Raw genomic sequence first — 23,500 nt, 5'->3', positions numbered from 1 at the left:
AAATTATGCTTTCATTGACAAATCATCAGCTCCAACCTCTGTTGTGCTTCCAGCCTTGACTTCTCTCAAGTATAACGCTGAGGTCTAGGCACCTAGGGAGCACCTCTAGGATAGGGGCAGCTGCTGACAATGTAAGAATTACTCACTAGCAAGGTGCACAGTGGGCACTGAGCATCTTTTCTTTGCCATCTACCCTCTAGAAGAAGAATGTTGAGTGCTGAACCCCAAGAGAAAAGAGCAGGCAGTTAGGATGCTGCCAAAAGACTGTCCAGAGAATGGAGCCAGGAAACCCCAGCCCCATGGATGCTGAGCAAGCCCTATTCCCTATACTCATGTTGATCACCCTGCTGTGCAGCCACTAGACCACATCTCAGGGGCACTGCTAAGCTGCACCATTAGGAGTAGCACTTCAGGAAAGGAGTGGCAGAAAAAGAAGGAAGTTGTCCCTGCCACTCCTTATGTCATAGCCTCTTAATCAGCATTTATTTCGCAACACAAGACAAGGTGAGTCCTCAAAAGTTATGAAGATCTTGTATATGCATCCATGAACACAGTAAAGGGTAGTAATGAGCACAGGAAAGGAGCCTGCACACAGATGCAAGATGCACCTACTGCCTGTACCATCTAAAAATCAGGGACTTGTATTTCTTGTTCAAACATGAGGTGAAGAGGAAGAAAACGTCCAGTTTAATCTGATCTTATAATATGAACCTGTACATATCCCCTGGTTCAACTGGAGTATTACGGATTCACAAAGTCAAGCTGATAGTTATCAATACCCACTGCCACCAAGATTATAAATTTAACATAATTTGCGTGGTTCTAAGTTTACCTTTCTTCTTCAATCGAAACAATGAAACTTCTAAGTTTAATTCAGAAAAAAGTATCACGTGTCATTTCAATAAAAAAGCAAAATTGTGATTCTTAACTTTCAAATTATTTTTCCCCTTCTCTGAGGACTGATTACATGAGACTTGGATTATACCATGTTCTCACACTGGGTTGGAGTAACAGAGCTTAATTAAAATTTCAAGTAGTTGAATTCTTGCTCACAGCTCATGTGTCTGCTATATAAATGCATAGATTTAAAAGTCTATTGCATAGTAAAATCTACCAAAAAAAAGTATCTGAAGATCAATTCACAATTTAATTACCCAGTGCAATCTCATCTAACTAGAATATTTGCAATTAATATCTGAGAAGCTTTTGTTATTTACTCACACAATAAAAAAATTTACTTACTAGGCAATTTTTTTCAAAAGATAACCAAAAATGCCACCACTGTAGAGACTGAAGTCATTACATTAAAGTCAGTAAAGAAGCACAAAAAATAGGGGACAGTATTACAGTAAGAGAAGTAAACAGTTAAGAATTAAGACTTGTGTTACTAGAAAAAAAAAAAAAAAGAGATGGGTTTCAGAATTTGTTCTTTAAATAATTGTTAAAATAAATGCTACTCAATATTAAGTTTAATGAATGATTCTCCAGAGATGGGAAAAATAATAATACCATAAACAACAAAAATTAAATCACATTTTAAGTATAGCTATATAGTCTACAACCTACAGCACCAATTCTGTAAGGACTTCCATTACAAGGACTTCACGGGAAATATGAATTCAGATGTTTTATGAGGTTAAAAAAAAAAGAAAAGATTAGGATTTCAAGGGCCTGTAATATTAAAAAACTCAAAATAAATGGTGGAAAACAAGTAAAGCAGCCATCATAACATATTCACTTACCAGTATCTGAGATGTATGCATGGAGTTGAACTGTGTCATCAGAAGGGACATTTGGAAGGTCATCTAAGGACTGCAGGGTGGGGGAGAGAGGGGAAAAGAAAGAAACAGGCAAGAGAGTAAGATCACAGATACATCTAATTTGAAAGACGCTTTTTGATTCACCTATTTCATTCTCAAATTTTCAGTTCATTACACTAATAGAATAGCTTAATGCACTGTAACAATACAATTTTTTGTATTACCTGGTTACTAAAGCCTTTCTTTTACACAGAGTGTACGGCCCTTCATTTCCCCTACTAGTTTCACATAGTTTCGTGATCACTCTAGCATATTTGCCACTTTCAGTTGATACCTCGACTGCAACAGAAGTACAGCTAGAAACAGCTTTTATTGAGCATTAAAATAACCAAAATCGAACAACTGTGGAGATACAGATGTTGTATAACAGATCTTTTATCTTTATACCATTCTGTTTTCTTTCAACTGAAAGCACTAGTCAAAAATTACAGTGCAGTAAAACTTGAATAATTTCTCTGCTGTATGTAACAAACACTTCTCAGAAATGTTTTCTCTTGTAAAAAATGAATAGGTATACATCCTCAGCTGGATAATGCCCTGTCTCCCTATTCAGTAATTATTGGGATCAAAGGAAGCCTAATGGGTCTTTTAGAGAAGTTTTGCTATTATTAAAAATAAACACATCTGACTACTAAGATTTAACATAATAAAGCTCCGCAAGATTGTTGGGTGAGAAACTTGGATACATAACTGAAAGAAATAGAGGGTGGGCCACCACATGTGTGATTCTAATCTGAAATTACCAGGTTAAAAAAAAAAAAAAAAAATTGAGCTTCTTAAGTAGAATTCATAGGCAGTGGGATCCCAGCTGTTTTCTACATTTTACCCCAAAATTCTAAAATTCTTCAGAGATAGCTGCATATTAATTCTGAATGTGTAACTATCTTTTATTATTTAACGAAGCCAGTTTAATAGTGAGTTGCCACAAAAGGTTACCTAGAATGGGACCTACTGGATAGCAGTGCCATACCTATACCAAATAATACACATCAATCAAGTTTCTAACCTTGTCTGTTTCCTTAAACATCAACCAATCTTATATGTGATTACAATCAAAGACAGGTTGGACTTGAAAATGTAAATTATTTATTAAGACTCTACTCTTGCCCTTTCTTCATCTGAATCTTTACCATCTCCACGATATCCCAAGATAATACTCCACTCCTTCCTTCTCAAGCTCTCTAGAGGGAATGACTGTTCTCCACCTCAACCACCTCAGTCAGTCCCTGCCTAAATATCCACTATGGAAGGTGAGGGAAATAACATTTCTGTTATAAAGTCTAGATACTTAATAAATGGCATCATTGAAAAGGTCGCAACACACTAACTATGCTGTTATTCCCAAATCTGTAAGTTACTCCGTGCTGGAGGGTATTGTGGTAAAAGTATCACCGTAAGTGGACTCTTCCTATAGTTTTCCTTAGACACTTGCTTTTGGTCATTGTTAGATATAGAGTTAGACTTTCTCTGACCTAGTCCATTATTAAGCAAGCCACCCTCGGACAGCAATTACCCTGTAAGGTGTGCTCTATACTGCAGTGTCCAAATTTAAGAGGAGAGTATCACATGAGATTGCTGAAGGGCAGGAATTTGTGGAAGCTGGGATAAATGCTTGATATTCTGAGACCTCTGGGATTTGATTATCAGTAAGATGGAAGGGATGTTGTTAAAGATGACAATTGACAGTCAACTGCTCTAATATTTTGTTTGCTATGAAATACTGACATTAAGGTACCGTGATATTTTTAAAAGGCATCCTTATTTCTTGTTTTCCTGCCTCCCTCCATTGCCACTCTAACAGTTCAATATTCTTCTTAATAACTGAATGGGGTTCAAGTTGACATATACTAATGACTGCCAGAAGTTCAACCCAGCCATTTCTGCTGCCATTCAAGGTCTTGGACATATAACACCTGTGTACCTCCTTTCATGTACTCAATGCAAAAGCATTATGTAAAGCTCACATTATAGACCATTTAGATGAAATCCGCAAGAGTCTATCAATTTTCTACAATGGTTTTATACCCCTAAAATATGCCCCACTGGTTTAATATAGTAGATTAATGTGTCAAATTAAAAGGTAGAAATTAAGAAGATATTTTTGTAAAATAACTTCTCCTCAAAATAGTTTTGAGCCTCTCTTCCAAATAATCTTAAAATTCTTACAGTGGAAGTATAAACTGCAGGAATGGAAATAATAGAAACTTTAGGAAATACTCAACGGCTGTGGCAATGCACTATACAGCAACAATTAATACAATTAAATGGTTGAAACTTGAACAGCTAACACAACACATAATTTGTATTTAATACGACCTAATATCTTTGACATTAGGTATATCCACAAGAACACTAGTTAATTAAAAAGCAACAATATCACACCACAACCCAATCTTATGTAATGCATTGTCATTAGCTAACAGCACAGAAATTCCCTGACCTTTGAGGTAACCTTTCCAAGGTCTATTTTTCTTCATGTAACTGACTAACACAAGGGAGCTAAACTATGTGTACAGAAATTTACTCTCGACATGGAATTCAGCCAGGAAAAACTAATCTACCAGTATTTAAACACCTGTAAAAGCAGTGAAAACCCTAACAGCTCTGAACAATATGGACTGCAGAAAGCAAAAGTTCTTCTGCATAAACAGACCTTAATTATGTGTTTCTGCTAGAACATTCTTCACTCTTTGGGAAATAATAAATGTCATATTCTGCAAATATACTTTTCAAAACAACAAAAATCAAGGCTTGGAAGCTTCCATGCAAATATCTATTTGTATTGCAACAGCACTTGATAAAAGCCTTAAGACTTTCTAGCTTAGATTGGAAAGGCCACAGGAAACTAAGCAGCAGATAAACAGTAGCCAGAAGAGCCACTGAAGTGACAAGTCCCTGTCTGTAAAACATGACTTTGATATGACACTTTGATATGGCTAAATGAAGTTTTCCTTCTGCATCTAACAGGAGTTCGTGTAAATTGTATCAGCTGACTACTTCCCCTTTTTTGTATTTCAAAATGTAAACCAGAGGAAAACAACAGGGCGAAAAAATGCCAGCTTAAAAAAAAAAAAAAAACAAACACAAAAAACCCCAATCAAAGCCAAAACAAACCCCACAAACAAACAACTCCCACATGGAAACACATTTATTTTTATGTTAAATGTATTCCTTTACAAAATAAACTCTATTCCTCTGTGCACAAGCACGATCTAACCAATGCACCGGAACTCCTAAGGAGCTACAGCATCTTCTGAGAATGAATGAGAAGGCCCTATGAATCACATAAGCCAGGAAATTGCATGCAGATTGTAAACCTTTCTAAAACTAAAAGATTTGGAAAAACACTCTCATATGCACAATTCAACCTTGTGTATCTTGTGGCTCAGCTACATATAGTCTGAAGAAACAAGTAAGAGGGAAGGGGGGAAATACATCAAAATGTTTATGATTTTTCCCTTTTAAATAACTGATTCGATTTTCAGCTTAAAATATTTTAAACCTAGTAAGATCTATGTGGGACGGATTGTTGGGAAAAAGTCTGGTGGAAGTATACAGTTCTCTTCATACGTATGCAACCACTCATACATGCAGAAGCATATTTGAAATATTAAGGTACATTCATGTAAAAGAAAAGATTCTGACAAACTGACCCAGTTAAGAATTGCTTAAAAAAAAGACCCAAACAAACCCCCCCCCCCCCAAAAACAACAACAACAACAACCACCACCAAACAACAAACCAGCCTAAAAACTGAACTTGGTCAGATTAGAAACATAAAAAGCATCTGGAGTTTATCTATTCAAAATATGAATCTTTGTTTTCTAAAGTCCTAACTCAAAAAAATAAAACAATCAACCTATAAAAATCTAATCAACCGCCTCATTTTACAGTTTATTTGAATTTAATCCTTCAAGATTTCAGTTTCAAAGGATTTGTTTTCACCTATTATTACCTAACTCCAAATTTATGTCTATTTAAAAAAACAAATACAGATAAGAAACTATGCTTTGCATAAATTAATTATAGATTATTACTGTTTCTGTGAGATACAATGCAAAATTTCATTAAACACAGGGGAAAGTACACAAGGGACAGTTATCTTACAGATTGATACCTTAGGTGTTTCAATTTGATTCAAGAACTTTTTAAGAAATTAAACTGAAATGAAGTAAAACCTCTAACATACATAATTAAACTATTTTATAACACTTCCCCTACTGTTGGGGGGTGGTGGTGTCGGAGAACAATAATAATTTAAAAAAAAAAAATAATCCAAGCACTTACCAGATTTATGCTGCCAGTAGGGGACCCATTAAAAGATTCTGGGAGCAGTGAGGAAGGGGAAAGGAAAAAACAGGTTAGAGTATTTTCTCCAATGTAGGGCCACACACAAGAAATAAAAACGCAAAGACAAAACATTACAGAAAATAATGGAAAACTGTCGTATTGGACAAAACATTACACCCAACATGTAAGTATCAAGTTTCCAATAAAGACACCTAAAGGAAAACGTAGGTAAGTTTGTACAGCCATAGATATAAAATAAATACTCCAAAGTACATTCCTTTTTAAGCTTATATCACCACATGAAATTGCTTCATTAAGGAGTCAGCTCAATAGTTAAACAATTCCCATTAGACTTGTACAAGAAAAATTATTTTAATTGCTCTAAAAAGCTGTATCTCCTATGTACTTTCAAATTTTACTTCTAGATGAAGAATATAGCTAGGTATTAAAACAATCCAACATACTGAAGAACCTCAAATATTTTTGAATAAAAATGAAAATGAAATAGTTGCATACTTATTTTAGCGACACACTTGTTACCAAGACTTGACAAAAAATTTACAGGAGATTAATAAAGGTACTACAGAAAAAAAAGAGAGACACAATACTATTTGACTCCCAAAACAAGTTACAAAAAAAGCTCAAGGAGGAAACTATTAATATAAAAATAAAAGATACTACAGGAACTTTTTTATTTCTCAAAAACTGTGTGGATAATTTTCTTATTTTCATTTTAAAGCAGAAAAGAATAGTCCCAGAAAATCTCCCTTACAGATATAGAGCTCACCTCCTTCACCATCATCTGATCCTCTGAAACTAGGATCCTTCAACATATCCAGCTCAGCTAACATACGCACATACAACACGTTCTGTTTGAACGAAGGGTAGAATCTTTCATCTCGCAGCATCAATTCATACACCTTAATTGAAATAAAAATACCAACCTTACAAATACTTAACCAGACACGCTTTCATAAATTCTACTTGACCAGCACATAACTGTGCATTCTAATCCGTGTCTCTGGGTTTCCTTTAAAACCCTAATGCGAGTTTGTGAAGTTTCAATTTGGGATTACTCTTAACTGAAAGGTAATGAAAACTAATTGTAGTAGACACAAGTATAATACAGTCTCAGAAAGTACCTTTCTAACTAGTGAGACATACATGTATAGGAAAGTAGCACGTTAATTGTAAATGTTTCCTTCCTCTCTTCTTAACCCTTCCAATTGCACTATTAACATATTTGGTCTTTACCCATTTCCAATAGGTTATCTCTCAGAGTTGTCCTTTGTTGATACACTATAAATGCAGATCTGCAAACACTTAGGTGGAGGGGTGAAGAGAGGGAAAGGAAGGGAGGGAAGACACCACATACTACTTTCCTGAAAATTTCCAGTTCAGCCAATACAGTATAATCCTATTTAATCACAACACCTCAAAAAGTTATCTGTATAGCCTATACAGGGACAGTATATATATACACATGTATCTATATATATTGGGAATTAATTCATAATGTTTGGATATTCATGTCCAACTCTAAAATATTTTAATAATTTTTTTTTCTCCACAGAATATATTGTACAAGTGCTATCACCTGGTAAGAATGGAAAAAAAAATCATGCAGGTCTGAGGAAATCTATTTCTTCTGTAATACATGAGAAATTTGTGCTTTTCAGCAGAAATCACACGCAAGGCCCTTTTAACCTACTTTTAGCAATACAGAGTTCACAAGGTGTCTTCATTAGTCTTAAATGTGGCCTCAATAGAATAGAGTGATTCTAAGTTCTACAGCTCATATCACTAATTTTTAGCATGAATGAGAACATTAAGTTAATGACCTAAAATAAAAACCTCTCAGACTGGGTGTATAATTTACTGGCAGAATATTAATCATTCACTATATATATTTTTTTATATATATATATATTAGACTTGAGCGATAAAGTCTACGTATGCAGACAGTAAAAAGACTTTTATCTTCAGTACTTGCTGCTTCTGAGTGCTACACTGTACAGGCTTGCACAAACAGAACAGTCAAATTAACTTCTGGAAAGTTATATAGAATTTAATATGGTAACATGCTTATATTCACCTTTGAAAAAGAGAGCTAAAACCTGACCAAAATTGTACTACTTAGTTATACCACACTAGCACACTTCCTTAAATTGGTGCATAACCACAAATAATAATCCCATTAATTCTAAATTGTGCTTCATAATTAATTTCACCTAGGACACCTACTCTTTCTCTATTGCTTTGAAAACCATGGGCTACGTATGGCTAAGCAGAAGTTGGCAATTTAGAATATCATTTTTATAGAATAGGAAAATGGTAAAACAGGTTTTAGGTTTCACGTATTTGAGTTCCTTCTGCTTTTTTCAATGGTTGTAGTGACATTTAATACTCCATAGCCTTAACAGTTCTTATGAAATAGAGGATGAAAAGAGTATACCTTCCTCTGAATGTCATCAAAGATTTCAGGTGTTGGATCCTCATGGTTCAGTGTTTCTGCCAGTTTTGCTACTAAGTTGTCATCAATATTGACTCTTGGAGATGCCTGTCAGAGAGATCTAAATCAACGCTTGCAGCATAAAAATAAGAAAGCTTCTATTTTCACAAATAAAATTCAATACAATTCTGAAATTCTCTAAGCAAACTACATTTCTTCTTAATGGATACTTCTAGCTCTAGAACTGCCTAGAGCGCACAACAGGAGTCAAACTCCCTCCTCCCCTGAAAATTTTCAGAGTTTTAATATGAACTCAGAAGTTTCAGGATTAAATACTAAGAATCACCTGAAAACCAATTTATGCACGTTATTTTGAAGCAATTATCTAAACCAGATTTACTCAGACTTAAAACTCAAGATTTATTTATAAACAGAAAGATCTAGATTCAGAAATGAAGAACAAGCTAGTAAGAAAGGAAGTGCATGAAGTCCTGGAGCATCTGAGGAAAGACTAACAGTCTGTCAACTCTGCTAGTTTCTGAAGAGATTAACAGCAGCTGTAATCATGGTAGCTTTTTATGCAGACTCTATTACAGCTACCAGCATACTAACTATATCAGCCATCAGATTCCCAGTCACCCCTTCGTATGAAATATTTCAAACCACTGCCCATTAAGCATTCTTTTATATGGGCCCAAGTTCACACACTTTCCCCTTTTTCTGTAACAGAGAGGGAGCCAGCACTAAACCAGATGCAACATAGCTCACTTGATCTACTAAGTACAGCTAAGAAGCTGAGTTTATCGGCTTTGGAATAGCTCTGGTGTTAGGTGGCTTCTGACTTCAAACTGGTGAGCATTCAGTCAGCTCAAAAATCCAGAGCAAGCTCTGCACAGTCTAAAGACCAACATGTCGATAGACTATTGAGGTGAAAAACCGAAGTGAAAGAAATGATGTGGAAAAAGAAGCATTACAAGAGATTTGAGGGATAATTTGTTAAGGGAAACTTTTGAGTGAGTTGAAAGGTGATTTTTATGCACATACAAATTCAGAAAAAGATGCTTTGTTAACAAGTTGACTGGTGGTTTCTTTCACAGAAGACTCCATTATTACAAGACTACCAGAAGCATTGAAGATTAGCCTATTGAAAGATACCCAACAGTGACATTTGAGCAACTTATACATAGAGAGGCACAGGAAGGTATTTCATTTGAAAACCCAATCTTAATCCAAGTTTGTACAGCTATTAGGTTGCATCTTTTTGAAAACATTTCTTGGGGGGTGGGGTGGCAGAGCAGGGCAGGATAAAAGGAAAGGACAAAATTTCTTGTTCTGTCTTCACATTTTCTGTAGTTTCTCTCTGTTATTCTAGAAAGCCAGCTTCCAAGGACCACATTAAGTGCATTTGACAGGACAGTAGTGCCAGTATGAACCTTTTTAAATTGAGAGGATGGAAAAAAAAAAAGAGAAGAAAAAGAAGTCATTTTTCTCACTGCTTGATATAAGGAGAGAAAAGATACACAAGTAATAGCTTAAATGTCAACTTGTAAACACTTGTGCTACATCACATCTATTTCATATTAATGTAGTCATAACTACCAAAGCAGCATCTGTACAAAGAATAAATTCCAAACAATGCAGAAATAAGTTCTTACCTTTTCTGATAAATACTGCTCATAAACTCCAAATGCAGCTGCTCTTAATAGACCCTTGGTTTGATTAGTCTGATGTTTTCCATCTTTCTGCCGGCTTTGAAGTACCTCCAGCTGTTGCTGTGCTGTAACCCTGTATCCTTCCACTGTCATCCAGAAGAACAGATGTGCTTGGCCACCAGTCTGCTGCATGTAATCTACAGAAAACAGCCACCACAAAACTATAGTTATTGTTGTGCATCTTAGAAGAAGCGATTTCAAGCGTACAGTCCTGTGAGTTAGCATATTCTTTATAAATAAGAGATATCAGATAAATTAACACTTACCCATAAAAAATTGTAGTGCAACATTGTCTACCAGAATATGGTCCAGAGGGACTGTGCAAAGTTTTCCAAAGTTTGCTGCCAGTTTCACAGTATCTATTTCCTGTAAGACACAGTTCAGTGTGTTTATAGGCTTTATTTTTTAAATTAGCTTTTAAAATTTCTGCTTACCACAAAGCAGAGGTAATAGAAAATAATTTACATTACAGATAATAAAGCAGCCTCTCAACGGTTATTTTCATAATCACTAATAAGTGAAGATCTAGATCATAAGGTCATGTTCGCCTAGCTATTTGCCTTCAACATAAATGATTTCTGCTGCATGTGAGGCTGGCTTTTAACACTGCCGATCATTTAATACTATACAGGTCAATAACCCCAAATCCCTCAACAACAGTGACCGTCACATGAAAATGAATTAACAAGATGAACTAATTTCAGCATTTGATGGGTGCAGGTCACCACAACTGAAATTCATCTCTGCACAACTTTCTTCTGTTAATATGACATTTCTTGGTATCACAGTAACGCTTCCAGATCCAGTAGCAGAACACTTAAACATTTTAACAGTCAATATGCACAAGATTATACTATCTTGGAGCCACATTTAGGTCTAATTAAGGGAGTCAAGAAACTAAGCAAAGTCAAACATATTGACTCTGTCAGCCTTAAAATATAAAACAAAATATAAAACAATATAAAACAAGCAAACAGAACTACGTGAGGTTCTCAAATTTAATATCTAGTTCACCTTAGGCTTTTCGTAACTAGAGGTAAACATGTCTGACAAAAGGCAACACATGCAGTCTACAAGGCATTGCAAAATAATCAGCAAGTGGTACCGAAGTGATCTTTGCCAAAGATGAAGCTCAAGGCACACAAGGTATGCACTGCAGCAGCAAAAAAGAACTGAATCTAGGTGTGTAAATACAAAGACACTTTGCATCTACGTAACATTTTGGTTTAACTCTTGTATTGAGAAAGTAAGAGTAGTTTCAAGATGTAATGACATATCTAAACTGCTAAAGCCAGAATCCAAGAAACAGTAAACATGTGAATCTTTAGAAATTCTTTCTGTATTTAAACTGCAAATACAATACTAACTTCAGTTGTATAATGTATTCCTATAACTGCATACTTCACATCGTGTTTCAAAATGCAAGAATTAAATAACTAGACTGAAATAGTAAGTCATTCGCAGTTCCACTTTCAGGACAAAAAAAATTTCTAAAACACTTACTTTTCCTGACTGCAACCTCTGAATTCTTGAATCACATACTTTAATAACATATAATAAACTGTTTATTTGATTTTTTATAGTGTTGATATCTGTAAGCAAAAAACAAAGAGGATTAAGCAATGCAGATGAGTAAATAAACTCTTCTTCTGAAATGCTCTAAGAATATCATACAAGAAGTGACATATGACTTACAAAACACACCTGCTTTGAAGAGAATGGGGGCTTTTTTCAGTTTAAATACCTTATAGAAGAATCACTATCACCTGATAGAAGTGAATAAGAAGAAATATTCTTCTCTTTCCTTTTTCAGATTAACTGTTAACTGACTATCCATTAATACGTGAAGTATTAGTGAAATTCAGACCAGTCAGGCAAGTTTCAATTCAGTGGAAGTTTACATACCTAACCAATTAGTCTATATTTAAAAAAACCCAACAAACCAAGCACACAAACACATGAAGATTCAAGTTTTAACACTTCACATATTTATTTATTTTTAAATAACAAAATATATTTTATACTGTGCTGCATCAGAGTTCTTATTTTCTAAAATTTTGCAATATTCTTCAGAGATCATGCTGGAAAATGCATTTCATATTTGGAAAACAATACAGCACTAACCATCTCCTGCTGTATCTAGAGATCGAAGATACTGCAGTTCTTCACTTGCTTTATCTTTCACTGCTTCCAACTCTCCTATATTATCACTTAATTTAATAATATTCATAAAGGCCTCATAGTTACAGTTGGAATCACGAATCTGAAACAGAAGTTTTAGTGTGAATAATGCAAAATGAGTAAAAGCATATGACTTTTTTCATGAAATTGATTTTTTTTTTGATACATAACTACAAAATGACATTTTGAAAACACTTTGATGCTTGTAAACCTTCCTCTTGACACTAAAATTTTACATGGACCAAGAAAGAGGAAGCATGCACCCAGTCAACACCTATTTCACACCATCATTTTCTGTTTTCAAGAAGTACAAGGACACATGGAAAGTGCGTCAACCGCCTCAATGAAGATCTTGTCCAAAACCCAATCAACCTTCTTTTGCTATTACTCATCTCCTTAGTTAAGTAGGCAGAAACTGGTGAGACCACTGAAGAGGTTTCAGCTTTGCCAAGGTCCCTTCCAAGTGTACAGGCTCCCCATGTAATGGCTTCTTAAGATACAGAATTACAAAAAGAATTAAAACATTCTAGAATGTAACCATAACCTACTGGGGGAGGAAGAGAAGTGACTGTATTAATATCCTCTCTGAAATCCTACTTCAGATACCCCAGTAAATACTATTAATCTATTTCAATACATACCATTTTCCCAGCATTAGCATAGGGGGAACCTGCTCTGGGGACTCAAAGGAATTTGTGGTAGTGAAGAAAGCCTGGTGTGCTGCTGACATCACTGGAAACTGTGCTGTGAATGCAGCACGGAGATGAGGGGAAGGCTGGCAGTTTACACCGTGTGCACGCGGGTGCAGAGGGTTGAGTTCTAATACTGTCTTTACCATCCGAAGCCAAAAAACCTCACTTCACCCATATCTTTCATAAATGCTCACTTTGATATGGAAATGTAATACTTTGTCAGAACTGCAAAAGTGCAGTGACATGAGTTGCATGGAGCAGAGAGAATGAAGACTGGATACCTTTGACCGAAGTTAATGGAAAATCTTCCTAGAAATCTGCTTTTAAAAGTAATAATACAAGCAATACTTGAACTTCAAACATTTTGTAAAAATGCGAATTTCACAGTGAAGAGACAGGCATTTGGCTTCTAATTTTATATTGAAACTTTATATTTTATTGCAAGAGAATTAGTATTAACTGTGGTGTGCCTAGAAACATGGAATTAGCTTCTCATTTTCAGAAATTGAGGGGTTTTTCATTCAAATCTGATTTTACATCAAAGGTTCCAAAAGAAGCCAGAATTTATTTCAGTCATCTCTACATCTGACCTTAATTTCTGCAACAATCGTCATTTCACAAGATTTGTATTAAAGTTTTGAAAGCGTTTATTCTTCCTTATCTTTCCCCCAGCACGTTTACCTCCTCATCTCAGAAAGCAATTATGAAAATTAATATTTAGGACGTCACCATCGTAACTGAAAGCTTTATAAAAACCTCAGAATTCTATCTTTGGATGCAGCCGGAGGCAGTGCTCAGTAAATAAAGAATGAGGCCAAGTTACAAATAAAGAACATGTGTAGGAGGAAAGGGGAAACAAAAATTGAAAAGCTTGGTCCATGTGAGCAGCAGTATTTTTTCTTATTAAAGACAGGTTCCTGTAGAAAAGCAGTGTGCAAACTTTTACATGAAATTGAGGTGGCTGGAGTGAAGGAAACATTGTACACGTACACTTGAATTCATTCCTGTCCTGGTTTCGGCTGGGATAGAGTTAATAAAAACTTTTAGTCTGAAATCCAACGATGTTTTCAGCATAGTACTTGAGTGCTTAGTACTCTAAGACTAAAATACATGAATAAAAGTAGAGAGAACTTGGGGAAAAAAAAACAAAACCAAACTTGATTCATGACCTACAAAGGATAATAATAAACTAGAAGAGTAAGTTTTAAGTTGCTTTGTAAAACAACAGTAGCATCAAAAAAACGTGAATATTCTATTTATGTTAATTTTATTATATATATACTACTTTTAAAAAGTTTGGGGTTTTTTTCTGGCAGTTGCATTAGAGATATATCAAACTAAAGACTTTGTTTCTTCCCATTCAGTTAAATTATGAAGGGTTACCACAAATATCCCTAGAACAATCACCCTGAGATTCCTTAGCAGAAGCAAAAATCACCCATCCTACTACTTGCCACTCTGAAGGCCTCTTAAGCTTTAAAGGACACATCATAAAAAGAGTCAAGGGGAAAAAAAAAAAAAACAACTTTCAAGGTTACTGCTATACTTCCTGAACAGCCAAGTAAAACAGCCAGAGGACTCAACTTTATACTTTGTCATACATCTGTCCTCAGTCAGGCAACTTTTTCCAAACCACTGTAACACAGAGTACAAATAATGCAGATAAAGTGTGAATATATGTATGTGTGTATATATATATATATAAAATTTAATATAGCAGCCAGAAGTTCACTATTTCTGCCAATATATCCATTGGTAACTTTTCTACCAGATATCGATCTGCCATGATTATAGGAAACACAAATAAAGCTTTATACGAACATATTCTGGAAGTATCATTCATTTTAAGCATTACATATCTTACCATCCATATGACATACTGATTAATATAATCAGGATCACTGAGCTGGTTTATTAGTGGAAGAAGAATTCCTCGGGAGAGGATTTCCTGAAAAACAAAATGCAATAAATATTTTTATACTTTTATTCATAAAGCTAATATAACTGCAATAATTTAAAAATCACTGTGTAATTACACAAAATATTCAACAGGCACTAGCACATTCCCTGCCAATTAACATTAGAATATGTTACTATCTCAAGAAAAACAAAGTCCATTTTATCATGCTTTTCTCATGTTGCTAGAGGTAAAAGAAACTTCAGAAACATTTCACACAAACTGTTCTCTGCTATTAAAATACTTAGGATTGTATTGCATTTAAAATAATCTAATACTAAATTAGATCAATTTTACAAAATAAGAGCAGCAGTTCAGATCTAAGTTTTTTTATGGCATTAAACCAAAGAATTGGGATAGCTTTTAGAGTCCGTACTTACCCTGACAAAGTATCGCATGATCTTGTTCTGGAAGTCTCCAGGAGGTAGCAATATATACAGTAAAACCTCACACAGATCCCTTAGGAATCCTAGGGAGAGAGAACCAAAAACCCTCAGCATAATTTTTGTATTATGTTATTTCACATCTTACCTGATATCATAGAAAACAACAGATAAATCCTTAAAATTTAATTCAAATATACAGTCATATATATTCCTATAGTCCAAGCATCACAGTAACACCTTTCAGACTTGAATATAAGCAGCACTGATGTAAACCTGACACACATCTACGTTTACCTGAGACACATCTTGGTCAAAACCAAGACAAAAGAAAGCCAAATTCCAAGAACCAAAAAAAACCCTAACTCCAATGTATTTTCCTTATTTAACATATATATTTTTTTTCCCCTCCTTCATACTTTGCCCAAAAAAGATAAACCGATTTTTTTTTTCATGAAGACTACAGAGTAGCGATGAGGAAGGCAGTTCTAACAAAAAATGAGTAAGAATCTGCAAAGCCATCCCCTGCTTCCCAGAAAACATATTTCTATCCTAAAATTCTTCCAATGAAAAGAGGAATAGCTACACATGTATATTCTACATTATAATTATAGCATTAATATGTAAAAATTAGAGGAAATATACATGTCTGGTAAATAATCATGCTTTGAAAGTCACATGCTAAGATTTCAGTATATTTCATATTGTGAACAAAACTGTTAGTATTTTGTCTGCTATACTAAAATAACTTCAGAAGATAATATTGAGAGACCTTCTTCATCTTTGGGAGAAGTGCAGACTAGATCACGACAGACTTCTTTTTCCATTTCAACTTCAACCTCAAAGAATGTATCTACAAGTTCCTCAGCTTGGTCTATATAAAAAAATTAAAAAGAAACAAACTTTTTTGTAAAGATTAGAAACTTGAGAGTAAACTTGAATTATAAAATAAAGCTAACTATATTTCACACATATAAGATACCTGTCTGCTCAGAATGAAGTACAAAAATATTTAAATCATTGCATTACCTTTCATCTGATCACCTTTTTCTGCTATTCTTTGCTGAGCTTTTCTGAAAACTCGAAGATGAGTGCCAAAGTCATCAACAAGTCGTGTAGTGAAATAAGGCTGCCAGTCTGTTTCCTTTGACCTAGCAGAAAAGAACATCCATGAAAATGAATTATTTTATCCTGAACACAAAGAATTACAATACATTTCTACTTCTCCTTCCTCCCTGCCAAGAACCGCACTGACAGTAAACATGGAAAGGCAAAGAAATAAATCAGTCTCCTAATTCCCAAACACTGAAAAGAAATCAAATATTGTAAAATACCACTCTTGCACCACATTAATATTCATGCTTCAATTACTTTAAGGTCAACATCAGTATCTGGAATAGTGTTCTGATTCATGACATTATCCAATATCTGTGAAAAATCCTGATAGCAACAGTCTACAGCCTAAAACTAAAATACTCCTCAGGTCTTTTTTCAGCCATACTTTCTATCATTTTGGAAGGCACCTAAACAAAACCATTTTTTTCCTGAATATACAGTATATGCATGAGTGAGAAAACACACATTTCATTTGAAGCTACGGGTGACCTAATATTATCAATGATTAATTCAACCACTTATAAGAGAGGTAATTATTGTAAATCTCTAACAATGCACATAGGTTAGCATCAGAAAATAGTCACTATTAGATTTGCATAAAACTATTTCCCTAGGGGTATGAAAAACATGCAGATATTCTTATGATGTCCATGCCTTACTAGCCAAACTGAAGAGGAAATTGTGCATTATAAGTGTAATGAAGCTAGATCTTAGTGATGGCTTTTACTCTGCACTAAGTATTCCACTACCTGAATTCTCTGATATACCTACTTTTTTACAAAAAAAAAAAAAACCAAAACAACAACAAAAAAAACCCAAACCACAAAAAAAGAAGTGTTGGGGAAGGATTCGCTCCCTCACCTGCTCTTTCTTCCCTCAAAGAGAAAGACAGGGATAAAGAACTCTGGAAGAGAGGGAAGCCTACTGGAAAATCTAAACATGGAAATAAGAAGCAGAGCTGTCCCAAAGGGCAGTCAATCAAAACCATCAATAATCCAGATCCACCATCTGCACGATGAACAAATCACACAACAACACTAGATGGCAGCCTTACATCAGTCTCCCAAATGTGCATCTCTTAAGGAAGAAAAAGAAAAAAAAAAATCCCACTGTATTCACTCACTCTAGAAACTCACAGGGTATATGAAATTAGAGATGGTGGTACTAACCTAAGACTGCTACATCTATATCCAACTACAGTCATTATAAATACACTAGATCATTTTCTCTTATAACAAGAACTGGTGCAGCCCTGTGAAACCAACTTGATTTGTACAGAACTGCACAGGAGTTGTAGCTATTTTTGAAGAGCTATAGTACTCTAGGAAAAAAATTAAATTGGGTATAACTTGACCTGCTTTGACACAAACCCAGCACTTGATACTGTTCAATGACTAACTTCAACAAATAGATAAAAACACTGAAGTTGGGTAGTCAGGTCCATTTCATGTAAGCACAGGATTGCTTGCTGTAATATACAGTTTATTTAGCCTATTTTTCACTATTTCCAACACTGTTTCCTCAGATTTCCATTATTTCACAATAAATAAGATTTTATTATCGTGAATTTTTCTTAGCATTAAACTCCATTAGCTCTCCATCTTTGGCCTTTCTTGCCAAAAAAGCACACTGACCTACATTTTCAAGTTAACAGAGGGAGGGGGTAACAACACCTAAAAACTGCTAAGAGGTTTATTAAATTTAGGTGACCCACAACCTCTTCTGAAGAGAAAACAAGTAACAATCAGCACAGTGGGATGAATACCCAAAATCATTACTTAAATTAGATGGATATAAAGTCATGCAGTACCCACGCTGAGAAATCAGCCATACTAAAACCAAACAATTTCCCAGACAAGTTCCCTCACTTCCTGCTACTTGATTAAGCAGAAGAAAAACATAGGACAACTAACAAACTATTTGTTCTGAACCAACACTATTTTTTAAAAAAGAAAGACTTACGTGACATATCATTGCGTTCCTCAGATTACCATTCCTTTAAAAATACTCATTGTTCTTACATACTGAAGAGCGACACCACTTGTAGAAAAGTTATCTGAGCTGACACAGATACTTGAATTAACAGCTTTCAGATTGACTGACTTTGGGAATAGGCCTGCTGTTTATATGAAACAGACGTGCATGCAGAAAGGTGATGATTCATGCAACTCAATGCTTAAGTTGCAGAAAAAAAAAAGTTATTTGGTAATTTTAGACATTAATCTAAATTTTGAAAAGGCCATGACTATAAACATCATCTCCATTCATTCCTTGAGGGATCAGCAAGAGACTGTAGTTCATAGATTACGATCTTAAAATTTTACATGTTCTTTCTGTAAAATGCACTGAACTATGCCAATAGATAAACTTAATCATTTATCTACTAGCCTACAACCCACAGAGGTATTTGCCCACTTGCTTAGACAGTGTATTGATGTAAATACAAATAATCTTACCTGGCAGAAAACTGAACAAGTGCATACTGAAGAGCCTGCCTGATTTCCAGAAGAAACGATTCATCATCACTCAGTGTGTAATACCAATACTGCACATAGTCTCTCAGGGAAAACTGGATTACCTGAAATTGGAAAGGGAAAAAAATAAAGATGAACTGATGAACAAAAGACAACAAAATACAGAATAGCTTTTTGTGCCTGATAATGCAACATTGGTAATCTTAAAAGGTTAGCATAGTGAACCATACTCCCCTATCATTACAAAATTTTGAGTGAAACACTACAACTCAAATACTGAAACCTGTTTTTCACAATAGTTTACATGCATTTATCACCACTATGCTAACTATAATGTACAGAAAATAGACTCAAATATTGCCAAATATCCTGGCCCATCCTCCATGTTTTTCACTTACCACTCTCAAATACGATAAAATTCTAAACTTCTAGTTGTCTCTCAACTACTTAGATATTATATACTCAATACTTGCAAAAATAAAAATAGGTTAAATAGACGTGGTTAGAACTTACCTGTTGCAAAGGCTCATCAATTATATTTGCACCTGTCAGTCTTCTGTCAATCTTAATAGGTCTGGCTTCACGTTTCATTTCTTCTATGCACTTGAAAAAGAGTAAATTTGCAGGTTTTTGCTATAATTAAAAATCAGCTCTACTCTTTATGATACATGTATACTTCCAGTAACAACTTTTCCCTATTGTAGAGTAGATAAGATATAAACATAGAATGGTTTGGGTTGGAAAGGGCCATTAAAGGTCATCTAGTCCAAGCCCCTGCAATGGGCAGGGACATCTTCAATTACATCAGGTTGCTCAGAGCCCCGTCCCACCTAACCTTGAATGTTTCCAGGGATGGAGCATCTACCACTTCTCTGGGCAACAATTACATCTGTATTTTTTACTTTAGAGTAAATAATGGTGAGGAATTAACCTGAAAACCTACTTCTTGCTTACTGTAAAGGAACAAGTCTGCTAAAATTCTAGATCAGAAGGAAATAAAACTCATAGTTACAAAGGGGGGGTATGGATGGACACGACAGCGGCACAAGTTAGTTTGTGGGTAAGTCCCGAGTTCCATACTTGATTATGAACTTTCTGTGCAACCTCAGGCACTTAATTGTTCAGTTGGTTGGGGTTTTTTTACTCTCAGTTTCTTTATTCATTCAATTTATTCTATATGCCAGAAGATAAATTACTCTTCTGTATCATCACTACTGGAGAAACAAGTCTTTAAAGGTAATTGATGAGGGGGCAAAAAATTATTTTATAGAAGGACTTGCAACTCAGAACAGTTAACTCCAAGAATGACTTCATCAGAGCTGGCTTTTGGCAAATGACTTACTGAAAAATAACACCCTCTATCAGTGCTTCTTCGAGTGGGCTAATACAGTGTCCTTCCACAAACTTAAGGTGAAATCTGTAATAAACCCCTTTATTTTCACAGAAATAACAACCTAATGACCTACAATACTGTTAAAAAAAAAATCAAGTTATTTTATTCTTGATCTAGAGAGAAAGTTAGGACTGTATTGTAAACATAGAAGAACTACCAAAAAATGTAAATGAAAAAAAATTATAAACAATACGTCCAGTGTTTCTATTCTATGCGACTCTCCCTAAGTATCTGTCATTCAAACCAGTTAACAGTGAATGGCAGTGAAATACATAAGGCCAGAAAACATTCCTCCTCCTATTTAACCAACTGATGAATAAATATTTTTACTAACTATAGTTCAAATTGCCAAATAAAATTGTCAGACGCGTTTTGAAGTTTGAGGACTGCGTGCATAAAACCACATTTGGAAAACACAGCAGAAAAAGCAGCAGCCAGAAGAGAGAAGGACGTATACACAGAAAATATGCAAGGTTACTCGGTAAAAATCTGAATGTTCATAGGGTCATAAGATTTCAGGTTTAGGTCTGGACTTCAGGAATTCATCTTGTCCAACCTCCTGCTCAATGGAGAGCCAACTATGAGGTTAGACCATTCTATCATATTCTTTTTTCTCCAGTGAAATGTTTATGTACACGGAGTATAATTTCACGCGCCTTTGATATGTCTGACGACAGCTGAAAGTTAGAATATCTGCTTTTATTTCATTGGAACTACAACAGCTGACCATAGTTCTCACTTGGAAAACATTGCTAGTTTTAAGCCTGGCCTTCCAGACACTGACTTAGAAGACAGACCTAAAGGAAGGCTCCAACTCACATGAAGAAAACTGTCCTATTTGACTATCACTACATCAAAATATTAGTCTGACATATTCTACTACCAGTATTAAATCATTAGTTAGAAAAAGTGAATATCACTTGTTATTGTTAAATCTGACACCTATTTACTTCATTTTAAGCAGGTAGGAAGTGCTTCTGAGTAATGTGGGACATGCACTCCAAAGTGAGATGTGGCACAGAGTAAAGAAATCATGCATGTAATTGCAGTGACTGAGTAGTCTTCAGAATTTTGCTTCGCTGCTAATAGATATTTTTAAAGTCCTTTTTTGAAACTATGCTAGGTAACCGTTAAATATGAAAAATGCCTCACTTGGACTGTGCCACCATTTCCCAAATCGCATACTTGCGGTCACAGGCCTTCACGAGTGGATAAGACACAGGGATTTGCACATTTGCATCAAATCCAGAACACGGGATACAGCATATAATCAACTGACTCAAAATAAAGAGATTCAGAGACTAGTCAGGCATCAAATATGCAACTAGCACTTAGAATAGTGAACCAATTTATCTTACAGTAATTTGGCAATATTGTACCCAGCCTACATTTTACTAACTATAGTTCAAATTGCCAAATAAAATTGTCAGACGCGTTTTGAAGTTTGAGGACTGCGTGCATAAAACCACATTCGGAAAACACAGCAGAAAAAGCAGCAGCCAGAAGAGAGAAGGACATATACACAGAAAATATGCAAGTAAAACTCCTTGCCTTTTGGATGAAGCATAAGAGACCTCAATTATGACAACAACTGGACAGTCCACACTTCTGCTAAAGTTGGACTGAATCTAAAATTTTTACTGGAAATGGCATTCCAGTTAAGAGTTCAGAAGGCTCTAAACTTGCCTTTCTTTCAACATTATTTTATACAAATCTGCAGACAACTGTGTATCTTACAGAGCCAGAATATTATGGCATCATCGAGTATATTCCTGACACATAAGTTATATAAAACAGACTTGCAAAAAGAAAAGCAAGTCTAACCCTAATTTTTAAACCTCCCTGCATGTATGCAGAAAAAAAAAATAGCAGAAAGGTAAATAATCTTCCATCAAACTTACATAACTATTCCTCCTTAACGTGAGACATTCAATATATATTTGCTAGTAAGTGTAATAAGCAGCAATCAAGGAAATCTATCTGCACCAAATTCTGAGCTGTAACTTAAAAGTCTGGTACATTCTACACATTATTTCCATCTACAGTTTTGGTGCTCTGAATTATAACCAATTTCATTAAAATCAAGCATTTGAACATTCATTTTAGCCTAAAAAAACAACCTAACAAAACCTAACAAAAACCCTCAAAACAATCAATAAAACTCTGCCTGCCTTTGGGAATAGTTTCTTATAAAGAACCTGTATCATCAGATTACTTCTTAAAATACGGTATCATGAAAGAATTTAACATTGAAGTGAATTCAGTTTGTACTTGGTTCATGGAAGAAGCATAACCTATACACTAGCCACTTGAAAGAACATTCATTGTTCAAGACCACTTAGGGCCACAATGGTTTTAAACATTTTTTTAAACATTAACAATTTCAAGTTAAAAATATTACTTTCCAATAAAGACAAGTCAGCAGAAATTTAACACAGAAATGGAAAATAGGAACCCCAAGCAAACCACACATTTGGTTTTGGTTAAGACTCATCTCTTCTTGCACCGCTACTGAAAAGCTCAGCTAAACTAGCTAATGCTATTTTAACACAGTGGCAAAAAAGAAATACAAAATACTATTGTAGAAAACAAACAGATTTTAGCTGGAGAACAATTTTAAACAGCATTTGTTAAGCCGGTTAAAAATAAATACCTTCGTGCTACAAAACTTAAATTCAGAGACTAGTCAAGACAGGTCATTTGAGAAAAGTGATGTGTCAATAATTCACACTCAAATCAGAAGTCAAACTAATAAATTCACCAGAATTATGGAAAAACCACCCTGCAACACTTTATTCTTTTCTAAAGCAAGCAAAACATACATATGTACAGAGCTCAAAGAAGTAACATTAAACTAAAAAAGTTTCAGGAATGTAGAACAAGTCTAAAAGAAAAATTTCTTGTAAATCTGCTCTCAAAACACAAGACATAAGCAACACTCCACAATCCATAATGTAAGCACTGAAGTCCATACAGCACCAAGAACCTTAGTCCCCTAAAATGAGGTTTTGTTAATGGAATAAAATAATT

The 23,500-nt window shown here is 34.9% G+C and overlaps 1 protein-coding gene across 4 annotated transcripts in view; it reads right to left on the bottom strand.

Annotated features, from left to right (window-relative positions):
* The window catches only part of SNX13 (sorting nexin 13), a 69,909-nt gene that overhangs the window by 17,590 nt on the left and 28,819 nt on the right, over positions 1-23,500 (bottom strand). For all 4 annotated transcript variants that reach the window (XM_075746060.1, XM_075746062.1, XM_075746061.1 and 1 more), the window contains exons 4-17: positions 19,591-19,680; positions 19,060-19,181; positions 16,517-16,638; positions 16,260-16,361; positions 15,485-15,573; positions 15,012-15,095; positions 12,399-12,537; positions 11,778-11,866; positions 10,541-10,640; positions 10,218-10,411; positions 8,566-8,670; positions 6,898-7,030; positions 6,108-6,145; positions 1,743-1,812 (exon numbers count right to left, since the gene is read on the bottom strand). In XM_075746060.1, coding sequence (XP_075602175.1) covers positions 1,743-1,812; positions 6,108-6,145; positions 6,898-7,030; positions 8,566-8,670; positions 10,218-10,411; positions 10,541-10,640; positions 11,778-11,866; positions 12,399-12,537; positions 15,012-15,095; positions 15,485-15,573; positions 16,260-16,361; positions 16,517-16,638; positions 19,060-19,181; positions 19,591-19,680 — 1,477 coding nt within the window. The remainder of the gene's footprint in view (positions 1-1,742; positions 1,813-6,107; positions 6,146-6,897; positions 7,031-8,565; positions 8,671-10,217; positions 10,412-10,540; positions 10,641-11,777; positions 11,867-12,398; positions 12,538-15,011; positions 15,096-15,484; positions 15,574-16,259; positions 16,362-16,516; positions 16,639-19,059; positions 19,182-19,590; positions 19,681-23,500) is intronic.

Source organism: Balearica regulorum, chromosome 2 (genome assembly GCF_011004875.1).
Source record: "Balearica regulorum gibbericeps isolate bBalReg1 chromosome 2, bBalReg1.pri, whole genome shotgun sequence".
NCBI lineage: Eukaryota > Metazoa > Chordata > Aves > Gruiformes > Gruidae > Balearica > Balearica regulorum.
Note: the sequence above shows the minus strand (reverse complement) of the source record. Positions and strands in the feature narration are given on the sequence as shown.